The sequence below is a fragment of the Danio aesculapii genome, chromosome 6 (genome assembly GCF_903798145.1).
Source record: "Danio aesculapii chromosome 6, fDanAes4.1, whole genome shotgun sequence".
NCBI classification, from domain to species: Eukaryota; Metazoa; Chordata; class Actinopteri; order Cypriniformes; family Danionidae; genus Danio; species Danio aesculapii.
Window position 1 is genome coordinate 786,611 of NC_079440.1, and position 12,669 is coordinate 799,279.

Here is a 12,669-nt window from a genome sequence, read left to right on the forward strand (position 1 = left end):
GGTCATTAATGTTGGTCTGCAGATATAAATGTGTGTGTGAGGGTCTTTGTGTCATTAATGTTGGTCTGCAGATATAAATGTGTGTGTGTGAGGGTCTTTGTGTCATTAATGTTGCTCTGCAGATATAAATGTGTGTGTGTGAGGGTCTTTGTGTCATTAATGTTGCTCTGCAGATATAAATGTGTGTGTGAGGGTCTTTGCGTCATTAATGTTGGTCTGCAGATATAAATGTGTGTGTGAGGGTCTTTGCTTCATTAATGTTGGTCTGCAGATATAAATGTGTGTGTGAGGGTCTTTGTGTCATTAATGTTGGTCTGCAGATATAAATGTGTGTGTGAGGGTCTTTGTGTCATTAATGTTGCTCTGCAGATATAAATGTGTGTGTGAGGGTCTTTGTGTCATTAATGTTGGTCTGCAGATATAAATGTGTGTGTGTGAGGGTCTTTGTGTCATTAATGTTGGTCTGCAGATATAAATGTGTGTGTGAGGGTCTTTGCTTCATTAATGTTGGTCTGCAGATATAAATGTGTGTGTGTGTGTGAGGGTCTTTGTGTCATTAATGTTGGTCTGCAGATATAAATGTGTGTGTGTGAGGGTCTTTGTGTCATTAATGTTGGTCTGCAGATATAAATGTGTGTGTGAGGGTCTTTGCTTCATTAATGTTGGTTTCCAGCTCTCCATTGTGTCAGATGTGAAATGTTGTTGTGCTGATTGTAAAAGCCCTCAGCCCTCCATCATCACAGTGCTTCAGTATTCTTCTCCTCTTCTATTATTATTCCTTCCAGAACTGTCTTGAGCATCTGTCTGTGCTCCAGTCTCCAGATGCCACCGTGTTCATTGCGTTTAAGCTTGGTGTTCTGAGGTGCAGCTCATTTATAAGAGAAGAACAAACACCACAGTGGAAAAACTCCACTCCTCTCAGTGATATTTCTGACTGTGCAGCAGCAGCTGAGGAGGTGATGCTCTTCTGTTTCTCATCAGATGGAAACGCTGCTGTATTCACTAATGTTTTATGAAATATTCCAGTTTGTGCATAAATCTAACTCACATCTTTGCATGGAAACACAGCTAGTGTTCAGCCTCCTTTTATACTCACTCCAAGGAAAAAACTCTCAAATGGTTAATAAAAGTTTCCTACAGAGCAGCCGAACACCAGCAGATGCTGCAGAGATCAGCAGGACGTACAGTCAACACTGATCAATCAAGACTCTTCACACACTGTTTCTCACAGTATTTTCTTCTGGAGAAAGTCTCATTTATTTTAGCTTGGCTGGAATAGATTAGTATGGAATATATTAAAAATACCAATACTGGTCAATATTATTAGCTCCTTCAGCAATATTAGTGTTGGATTTTCTCCAGAACAAACCACTGTTATACAATGACTTGCCTAATTACCCTAACTTTACCCCAATTACCCTAGTGAAGCCTTTAAATGTCACATTAAGCTGAATACTAGTGTCTTGAAGAATATCTAGTCTAATATTATTTACTGTCATCATAGTGAAGATGAAATGATTAGGAATGAGTTATTAACACTGTTATGTAATGTGCAGACATACTTGTTCTGAGGGGAAAATAAGTAAATGGACCAGTTTTCTCTCTTCTCACACCAGTCTGGACGATACACCTCCATCATCTTCTGGATCCTGAAACACAGGCTCTGATGCACACACACACACACGCAGTCACACATACAGACACACACACACACACACACACACGCACACACACACACACACACACACACACACACACACAAAATAAACACACATGCACAAAAATATACAGACACAAACAAGCACACAGTCAAAGATATAGACATGCGAACACGCACAAACACACATGCACACAAATACACATATATGTCTGTCCATCCATCCATCTGTTCTTCTACCTGACTGTCTATACATTTATCGGCCCATCCATCTGTTCATCCTTTTATCGGTCCATCCATCAATCCAACTTTTCATCCATCCATCTGTTAATCATTTTATCTGCCCATCCATCTTTCTATTCATCCATCCATCTGTTCATCCTTTTATCAGTCCATCCATCCATCCATCCATCCATCCTTCTAATAATCCATCCATCTGTTAATCATTTTATCTGCCCATCCGTCTTTCTATTCAACCATCCATCTCTCCATCCTTTAATTGGTCCATCCATCCAACCATCCATCTGTTAATCATTTTATTTGTTCATCCATCTTTCTATCCATCCATCTAACCATCCATCCATCCATCTGTTGATCCTTTTATTGGTCCTTCCATCCATCCATCCATCCTCCTAATAATCTATGCATCTGTTAATCATTTTATCTTTCCATCCATCTTTCTATTTACCCATCCATCCTTTCATCCTTTTATTGGTCCGTCCATCCATCTTTCTACCCATCCATCCATCTGTTCATCCTTTTATTGGTCCTTCCATCCATCCTTCTATTAATTCATCCATCCGGTAATCATTTTATCTGTCCATCCATCCTTCTATTCATCCATCCATCTGTTCTACTACCTGCTTGTCTATACATTTATTGGTCCATCAATCTGTTCATCCTTTTATCCATCCATCCATCCATCCATCCTTATATTCATCTACTAATCATCCACCCATTATCTTTATCCATCCATGCATACACTATCCATTTCTCTAAATCCATCCTTCTATTCATCCATCCACCTGTTCATCCACTTATATCCATCCTATTCATCCTTGCATCTGTTATTTCTATTCCTTTATCCCTTCATCCACCCTTATTTCTCATTCATTCAGTTATTTTCTTTTCAGCTTAGTCGCTTTAATAATCAGGGGTCACCACAGCGGAATGAACCGCCAACCTATCCAGCATATGTTTTACACAGCAGATGCCCTTCCAGCTGTAACCCATGACTGGGAAACACCCATACACACTCATTCTCTCTCACACACACACACCTGAAAATTTGGCCTACTCATTTCCCCTATAGCGCATGAGTTTGGACTGTGGGGGAAACCGGAGCACCCGGAGGAAACCCACACCAACACAGGGAGAACATGCAAACTCATATACACCCCAATACATTGATGTTATTCTGCACTCACGTATTCAGTGTCCTCCTCCAGGTCCTTCTTGTCTTTGCGTGCGTTGAGCTGAGGGTAGATCTCCGCCAGCAGTGGCCCCTGAGGGCCCGGGGTCTTCCCGTTACAGTCCTGGTGCTCATCAGACGTGCTCTTCTTTCTGGCCAGAGGGGGGCGCTGCAGGACCTCCGGCAGCTCCAGAGAGAGGGCGCGGCGGTCCAGGCGGGACAGCAGAAGAGAGTGTGGGAGCAGAGACTGGTGCTCCGCGGGGTGAGAGTGGACACTGCGGACCCTCAAACTGCCCCCTATGACCCCTGCGGCCCTCAGACCCCGGCCAGAACGACCTGCACTGTTCCAGCTGCAGCGGCGGCTCCAGGATGCCTGAGGTGGAGGAGGACGACCCCAGTTATGGTAGTGGGAACTGCGGCTGTGGCGCTGCAGAGGGGAATCAGGACACAGAGAATTGTTCAGCAATATATTGGTTCATCAATCGATTGGTTGTCAGTATATTGGTTGATAAATGTATCGGTTCAATGTATCGGCTCATCAATGTATCAGTTCAAATCAATCTGATGGTTCAACAATGTATCAGTTCATCAATGTATCAGTTCATCAATGTATCAGTTCATCAATGTATCGGTTCAGCAGTGTATCAGTTCATCAATGTATCAGTTCATCAATGTATCGGTTCATCAATGTATCGGTTCAACAATGTATCAGTTCTTCAATGTATCGGTTCATCAATGTATCAGTTCATCAATGTATCGGTTCATCAATGTATCAGTTCATCAATGTATCAGTTCATCAATGTATCAGTTCATCAATGTATCGGTTTATCAATGTATCGGTTCAACAATGTATCAGTTCATCAATGTATCGGTTCAACAATGTATCAGTTCATCAATGTATCGGTTCATCAATGTATCGGTTCATCAATGTATCAGTTCAAATCAATCTGATGGTTCAACAATGTATCAGTTCATCAATGTATCGGTTCATCAATGTATCGGCTCATCAATGTATCAGTTCAAATCAATCTGATGGTTCAACAATGTATCGGTTCAGCAGTGTATCAGTTCATCAATGTATCGGTTCAACAATGTATCAGTTCATCAATGTATCGGTTCATCAATGTATCGGTTCAACAATGTATCAGTTCATCAATGTATCAATTCATCAGTGTATCGGTTCATCAGTGTATCGGTTTATCAATGTATCGGTTCATCAATGTATCGGTTCAAATTAATCTGTCGGTTCAACAATGTATCAGTTCATCAGTGTATTGGTTCATCAATGTATCAGTTCATCAGTGTATTGGTTCATCAATGTATCGGTTCATCAGTGTATCGGTTCATCAGTGTATCAGTTCATCAGTGTATCAGTTCATCAATGTATCAGTTCATCAATGTATCAGTTCATCAATGTATCGGTTCATCAGTGTATCAGTTCATCAATGTATCGGTTCAACAACGTATCGGTTCATCAATGTATCGGTTCATCAATGTATCGGTTCATCAATGTATCGGTTCAACAACGTATCGGTTCATCAATGTATCGGTTCATCAATGTATCGGTTCATCAATGTATCAGTTCATCAATGTATCGGTTCATCAACGTATCGGTTCATCAATGTATCAGTTCATCAATGTATCGGTTCAAATCAATCTGTCGGTTCAACAATGTATCAGTTCATCAGTGTTTTGGTTCATCAATGTATCGGTTCATCAGTGTATCAGTTCATCAATGTATTGGTTCAACAATGTATCAGTTCATCAACATATCGGTTCATCAATGTATCGGTTCAAATAAATCTGTCGGTTCATCAATTTGTCAGTTCACCAATGTATCGGTTCATCAATGTATCGGTTCATCAATGTATCGGTTCATCAATGTATCAGTTCATTAATATATTGGTTTAGCGATCTATTGGTGCATCAATCTATCATTTCATCTATCTATCTTTCTATCATTCCGTGTCAATCTATTAATAATCTATACATATGTTTGTCAATGAATGAATGAAGAACATACAAACCAATAAGTTTATCTATTTATCGATATGTTGGTGAATTTATCAGTCACCCAATCCATCTGCTTGTCTGTTGATCAGTCAATCAATCATCTATATATCTGTTTGTCAATAAATCCTTCTTCAAGTTCCTCTATCAGTGTCTCTCTCTCTCAGTGCAGCTGTAGTGCAACAGAGTGAAAAATAAAACTTTATCTAGAGAAAAAAATAAAGTGAAATAGATCTGACTCCTAACGACACGCGCTCCTTAAACAGTGAAGTTGAGTTAACTTTACAGAGTCACGTGCGTGGGGTAATTGCAGTTGGCGTGTTTCTGATCTCGCTGACTGCATTTGCTCATTTTTAGCAGCAGGAGTGGTTAAAGCAGTTGCCATAGAAACCTGTGTTCTCCGCCGTCGAGCTGTCATGTTGACCTCATACACAACATACAACGCTTCATATCCAAGAACACAGCTGACCGTCATGAAGCGGAGATACGCTACGTTTGATGATGAGTGATGCATGTGGAACGAACTGTTTTAATTGAACACTCCTGCATCTGTTAGAAGCGTGCGTGCTCTCTGATCACTTTCTGTCTGAGCATTGCAGGGTTATAACAGGGAGATGTTGAATTCCCAGAGACTTTTCCCCACCACAGTCTGGCGACGGCACGTGTCTTCAAGAACAACAGCTCCTCAACGCACTATATTTAACCCACGCTCGCCTCTCTCTCTCGCCATACCTCAATTAAAAGAGCGGTTACCATGGAAACCCAAAAGCCTTGGCTGAGCGTCCGTCACACATTATAAAGAGAATTTCAGTCTCTTGCAAACACAGAATGCTTGAGGGATTTTCTAATTGCAAATCTTTAAGGTGCCGTGAAGTGCTTTGAAATGAGCTCTTTTTGTTTTATGTTTGATGCATTCTCATCTGGAACATGAACTGGGCGGGGCAAAGAGCAACTCCTCCTCCTTTTCAAAAATAAGCCAATAGTGTTGTGTTTTTAATCACAGCTCTGCCAGTGTGACTGTTTGAGCTCAAGCTCATTAAATGAACAGCAAATAATAATAATAATAATAATAATAATAATAATAATAATAATAATAATAATAATAATAATAAATAATAATAAAATAATAATAATAATAAATAATAATAATAATAATAATAATAATAAATAATAATAATAATAAATAATAATAATAATAATAATAATAATAATAATAATAAAAAACACAGAACAGAACGAACAGAAACAACATCTACAAAGCATAATGATTGTAACATTTAGAAAATAACTAATAAATAATAAGAGCTCAGAAAATCAATGAGAAGGCGGTGGAGCATGTCAGGTACTGATGTCAGATAGTGGTTAAGTGCATCGATATATATAGCACCGTGGTGCTCACGGCGACCCGAGTTGGATTCCCAGCTTGAGGTCTTTTGCAGATGCTTCCCCTCTCTCTGCTCCCAATACTTTCCTTTCTGTAACCTCCACTGTCCTATCCCAATTAAAGGTGAAAAACCCCTAGAAAATCATTATTTAAAAAAAAATAATAATAAAAAAAATTGGTTTGTCCATATATATTTACAGTTGAAATCAGAATTATTAGCCTCCTGTTTATTTTTCCCCAATTTCTGTTTAACAGAGAGCAGATTTCTCCAACACATTTCTAATCATAATAGTGTTAATAACTCATCTCTAATAACTGATTTATTTTCTCTTTGTCATGATGACAGTAAATAATATTAGACTAGATATTCTTCAAGACACTTCTATACAGCTTAAAGTCACATTTAAAGGCTTCACTAGGGTAATTAGGGTAACTAGGCAGGTTAGGGGAATTTATTGTATAATGATGGTTTGTTCTGTAGACTATTGAAAAAAATGTAGCTTAAAGGGGCTAATAATTTTTAAAAAAGTTAAAAACTGCTTTTATTCTGGCCGAAATAAAACCAATAAGACTTTCTCCAGAAGAAAAAATATTATCAGACATACTGTGAACATTTCCTGAATCTGTTCAACATCATTTGGGAAATATTGAAAAACAAAAACAAATTCAAAGGGGGGCTAATAATTCTGACTTCAACTGTATATGGACAAACCAAAACATTGGGTTAAATTTGGCCCTATACATTTAAAAAAAAAAATAACCCAGCAGTTGGTTTAGTCCATACTACACACAGAATTGGGTTGAAATATCAGCAATTTTTAGAGTGTTGTGAGCATTTGATTGGTCAGAAGATTTGATGCTGAAGCTGAAGTATGGGGTGACATAAATAAAGTTGCTGAATTGTTTACATGGGTTTGTCTCTTATGTGTTTGTTCATTCCTTCTGATTTGTTGCTGAATAACATATCAGAGCTTTCTCTTCAGCTGACTCTATCCGACGTTAACCCTGATGATACTGATATTAACATCTAAAAAACATCATTATGGTTTCACAGGAACAGTTAGCCTGCCCTAATGTTACCTTCACTCATATTGAACAGAATTATGGCATTGACTGACCAGAGATGATGACCTTATGCTCCTCCCCCCTTTTTAAACCAGCCAATAGCATTTAGTTTTATCACAGCTCTGCCTGTGAGACTGTTTGAGCTCAAGAGCATCAAATAGAAAGCAAATAAGAAGAAGGGGGTGGGGCATGTCAGACACTACAGAGCATCTGATTGGTCAGACGATTCTATGAGATACTGAATGAATGAACGTCAAAGAAAACCAATGCATTCATCCGGAAGTGACAAACAGCAAGACTTGAATGTTTACATCTTCTAAATGTGAATTTTGACACTGTTTTTGGAGCACACTAGCTTATAGATAATCAATCTATAAGTTCATCATTCTATAGGCTCATTAGCCAATCAGTTGATCAATGTATCGGTTCATCAATGCATCAGTTCATCAATCTATATAGATATAGATATCCGCAAGTCTAACTCCATTTTGATTTCACTGTTTTCAACCTCCTCTAATGTTTCCTCGACTCATTATTATGACTGATTTCTCCACTGACTGACCAGAGAGGAGGATCTCCTGCCCAGGCAGATAGTGCGTCTGCGGTGGTTCTGCTCAGAGAAGCTGATCCTGGGTTTCTCCTCTGCCAGCGGCTCCAGCTCCAGATGCCCGTTAGGAGTGAGCGAGGGCAGCTTCGGGTCTGCAGGAATAAAACAGCAGTCAGCTAAAGCCCACAGCAGCTCTCAGTCCATCCACATACACTGTAAAGCCCTCGAGAGACACTACTAATGTCTGTTTATGAGCCCCTGAGGAGTCTCTGGCCCTCTACAGCCACAGAAACACTGCAGTCTATCAGAAGAGTCAAAGAATCCCACTAGATGTGTTATTTCATTCTCATCACAGCACTACACTGGAGCTGAGCAGATTATAGCTGATTATAGCGGATAGGTTTCATCATAGAGTGAATGTTTCATGATCATACCAGAGAACGTGAGCGAGTCTTTGTGCTTTTCACTTGCATTACAGGATGATCCCTCTTCATCATCATCATCATCATCAGAGTATGAGCGATTGGCGTCTCCCTAAAACACATTTCAGACAGACGAAAGCCATAAGGAGCTGCAATCAGGCATTCTGCAGGTTTCAAGTCAAGTTTAAGACCTTTCTGAATGAAATTTCAGACTTATACAGAGCTAAACACTACAGTCTTGTTCTAATAGCCTGGTAATGGAAAAGAGTTTTACTTGCCTCATCAAAAAAATATCAAATTTTGTGATTTTTTTAGCCACACACGTTACATAATGTGTCATAACAAGCAAACTCTGGTTGCATCCATGCACTTTTTACCAAAACATTTCTTTAACAAGTTTTTAAACCAATAATAAACTAAATGTACAGTACGCACAGTTCAATGTAAAACAAATGCTATTTTAAGGAAGATAATTAGACCTTATTGGTAAATATAATAGTTAATAAGTACAATTTTTATTAAAAAGTTAAAAGGGATAGGGTAGGTGTTGACCTGATTGGGTAGTTGTACATGCACATAGGAAAAGTAAGACGTGTTTAAAATGATTTAAGGTCTACAACACAATATTTGAGTCAATTTAGGACTTTTTAAAGCAGGGGTGCCCAAAATTTTTCTTATGAAGGACCAAAAAACAAACCTGATTGAGTGTAGTGGGCCGATATACCAAACTCTATTACATTAAAGTTGCCATGGGTCGTTTCCTAATTTGTTTAATATTTAAAAATGAATAGGAAACATTGCTTTATATTAAAAAATGCTGTATATGTCTTTTAATTTTATAATGAACTTTTTTTACAGTTAAAAAAAAAAATCCCATTTATTACAACACTTTTTGCCTTCATTTGCCTGCCGATGTCTTCTGTATTGTCCTCTATGTGTCAAGTGACGGTATTTATACACTGAAAAAAAGGATTCAAAGATGATTCTTTGGATTTACTCAATTTTTTTACGTTAAGGGGTTGTAAACAATTGATTTGGGTTGAATTTAAACAAATAAATTAAGTTGAACATTATTAAATTGAATTTGTTTGTTTAAATTCAACACAAATAAATTGTTTGCACCAGTTTTGCAGACTTCATTTTTTTCAGAGTATTTAGAAAAATCTGATTCATTTACAACATTTTATTAAAACATTTCATTTTATTTAGCTTTTAACAAAAAAACAGGTTACGTTTAATTAGAAATGATGATCTCTATTAAAGGCATTTGGGATGGTGGGCCAAATCAAAGGTTACCATGGGCCAACTATGGTCCGCGGGCCCCAGTTTGGGCATCTCTGCTTTAAAGCCTGAAATTAAAGACATTTTAAGATATACTGTATACCATTCATTCATTTTCCTTCAGCATAGTCCCTTAATTATCAGGTGCCGCTACAGCGGAATGAATCGCCATCCATTCGAGCATATTTTTAACACAGTGGATGGCCTTCCAGCTGCAACCCAGTACTGGGAAACACCCATATACACTCATTCACACACACACACACACACACACACACACTATGGCCAATTTAGTTCAATTCCCCTATAGCGCATGTGTTTGGACTGTAGGGGAAACCGGAGCACCCGGAGGAAATCCACACCAACACGGGGAGAACATGCAAACTCCACACAGAAACACCAGCTGAGGCTCAAACCAGCGACCTTCTTGCTGTGAGGCCACAGTGCTAGCCACCATGCCACCTGACATATATATTAAATTGAACGAGCTATATGTAAGACCTTTCATACAATCTTCACTTCTTGTTGTGTGAACTGAGTGAATTAGACCTTTATTCACCCCTAGAGCCACGTGAGATGCTCTTTCTTTTGGATGGATGAGCTCTATTGGACTTCTTTTAGGCCGCTGATATAGAAATCAGCCAAGCATTGAGTTTGCAGAGCTGCAGAAGCCCAAGATGATTTAAAAATAACTGGGATTTGATTCGACTGACAGAAGAAAGTCAAATACCCCCAGAACGCCTTGAGGGGGAATAAATCATGCGACAGCTTTCATTTTCTGTGTGAACTAACCCTTGAAGCAGAACATTTTAGGCTGAGGACTGACAGGAGGAGCTGCAAATGTACAGTATGGTAAAAACGCTGTGTTAGTGTGTGTGTGTGTGTGTGTGTGTGTGTGTGTGTGTGTGTGTGTGTGTGTGTGCGTGTGTGTGTGTGTGTGTGTGCTGGAGTTCTTCACCTCGGCCTGAAAGCCCTCCACCAGTATGGCCACCAGCAGATTAAACAGCACATAATTCCCGAACGTCATCAGAGCCACGAAATACAGAGCGGCCAGAGGAGACGTGGAGGCCATACCGTTATACAGGACCACGTTCCAGTCCTCCTGCGTCAGGATCTGCACACACACACAGATGTTTGCAGTGTACAGACTGTCTCTCATCTCCCCCTAAACTCAACCCTCACAGCAAACCATCTTGCACTTTTACATCTTCACACTCCTTCATTCTGCCGGATTTAGGAGCCCTTTTCCTTATGGGGTCCAAAAAATGTCCCCACAAGGTCAGAATTTACTGGTATTGCTATAATAGTGGGGACATTTGGTGAGTACTAAACAAATGCATAGACAGGCGCAGACTAAAATATGCACCGGCACAAACACATGCACACAAATACACAAATATACACAAATACACACACACACACACACACACACACACACACACACGTTTCCCTCACAGCAAACAATCTGCACTTTTACATCTTCACACTCCTTCATTGTAACGTATTTAGGAAGCCTTTTCCTTATGGAGTCCAAAAAATGTCCCCACAAGGTCAGAATTTACTGGTATTGCTATACTTGCGGGGACATTTGGTGAATACCATACACAATACCAAATGCTTAGACAGACGCAGACTAAAACACGCACACACAAACATACTGTACATGCACAGACACACACAGGCAGAGAGGCACACACACACACCAGCACAAACACATGCACACATTCACAGACACACTCTCTCTGTACCTGAAACACAGTGACGATGGCCCACAGCAGAGAGTCAAAGTTCTTGCGGTCCGGAATCGTGTCTCCAGAATCATTCTTCAGACTGAACTTACAGCCAAATATATGCATTCCCAGAATACTGCAGAAACACACACACACACACACACACACACACACAGAGTTTGAACAGATTCTAGACAAACACACACACACATAGAAAGTCTGAAGAGTGTTTTCACATCACTCTAACGAAGAGGAGGAAGACACACACACACACACAACACACCTGAAGATGAAGATGAAGAGCATCAGCAGCATGCAGAAAGTGGCCACGTTGTCCATGGTCTTCATCAGCACCACCAGTTGTCTGCGCAGCGCTGGCATGAAGCGCACCAGCTTTAACACTCGCAGCAGCCGGAACGTGCGCAGGATGGACAGACCGCCGTCAGACTGACCCACGATCTCACACACACTCAACACACACACACACACACAGTCATGTTAAAACCTCTATAAAAAAAGCCTCTTCAATTGCAAATCACTTTGGAAAAGCATACACTGAATAAACATAAAATAAATAAATAAAACTAAATTAAAAATACTAAATTAATGTTAAAATTAAAATATTTAAATTAGATCCAATTAAATTAATTAGAATAAAATAGTTACATTAAAACAAACTAAAATACTGTTGAATTAAACAAAAAAATATTAAATTAAATGAAAAATACAATTAAATTTAATTAAATCTGCATTAAATACAGTTTTACAGAGTTTTTAGCATTAGCTGATAAATAGCTGCTCATTTCTGTGTTTGAGCTCCAACCAAAAACTAAATAAAGAGCTATTCCCACTAATGTTACGCAAAATTTCCTTTCTTAAACATCAGACTTTGGATAAAAGTTTAATGTCTAAAACAGAATTGTTCTGCTTGTTGCTTTAAAACCCGTTTGAGAGTTGAGATTCCAGAAAAGGTTCTTATAACTAATCAAGGATACCAAAAGTGACCAAGAGAGCCAATATTGTAATTTATTCATTCATTTCTTTATTAATCAAGGGTCACCACAATGGAATGAACCGCCAACTTATCTAGAACATGTTTTATGCAGCGGATGCCCTTCCAGCTGCAACCCATCACTGGGAAACACCCATACACACTCATTCT

General features: G+C 39.1%; 1 protein-coding gene across 1 annotated transcript in view; it reads right to left on the reverse strand.

Annotated features, from left to right (window-relative positions):
- The window catches only part of LOC130230273 (voltage-dependent T-type calcium channel subunit alpha-1I-like), a 91,993-nt gene that overhangs the window by 43,737 nt on the left and 35,587 nt on the right, over positions 1-12,669 (reverse strand). The window contains exons 11-17 of the mRNA XM_056459222.1: positions 11,791-11,976; positions 11,526-11,643; positions 10,736-10,891; positions 8,509-8,608; positions 8,090-8,226; positions 3,085-3,495; positions 1,563-1,663 (exon numbers count right to left, since the gene is read on the reverse strand). Of these exons, the coding sequence (XP_056315197.1) occupies positions 1,563-1,663; positions 3,085-3,495; positions 8,090-8,226; positions 8,509-8,608; positions 10,736-10,891; positions 11,526-11,643; positions 11,791-11,976 (1,209 nt within the window). The remainder of the gene's footprint in view (positions 1-1,562; positions 1,664-3,084; positions 3,496-8,089; positions 8,227-8,508; positions 8,609-10,735; positions 10,892-11,525; positions 11,644-11,790; positions 11,977-12,669) is intronic.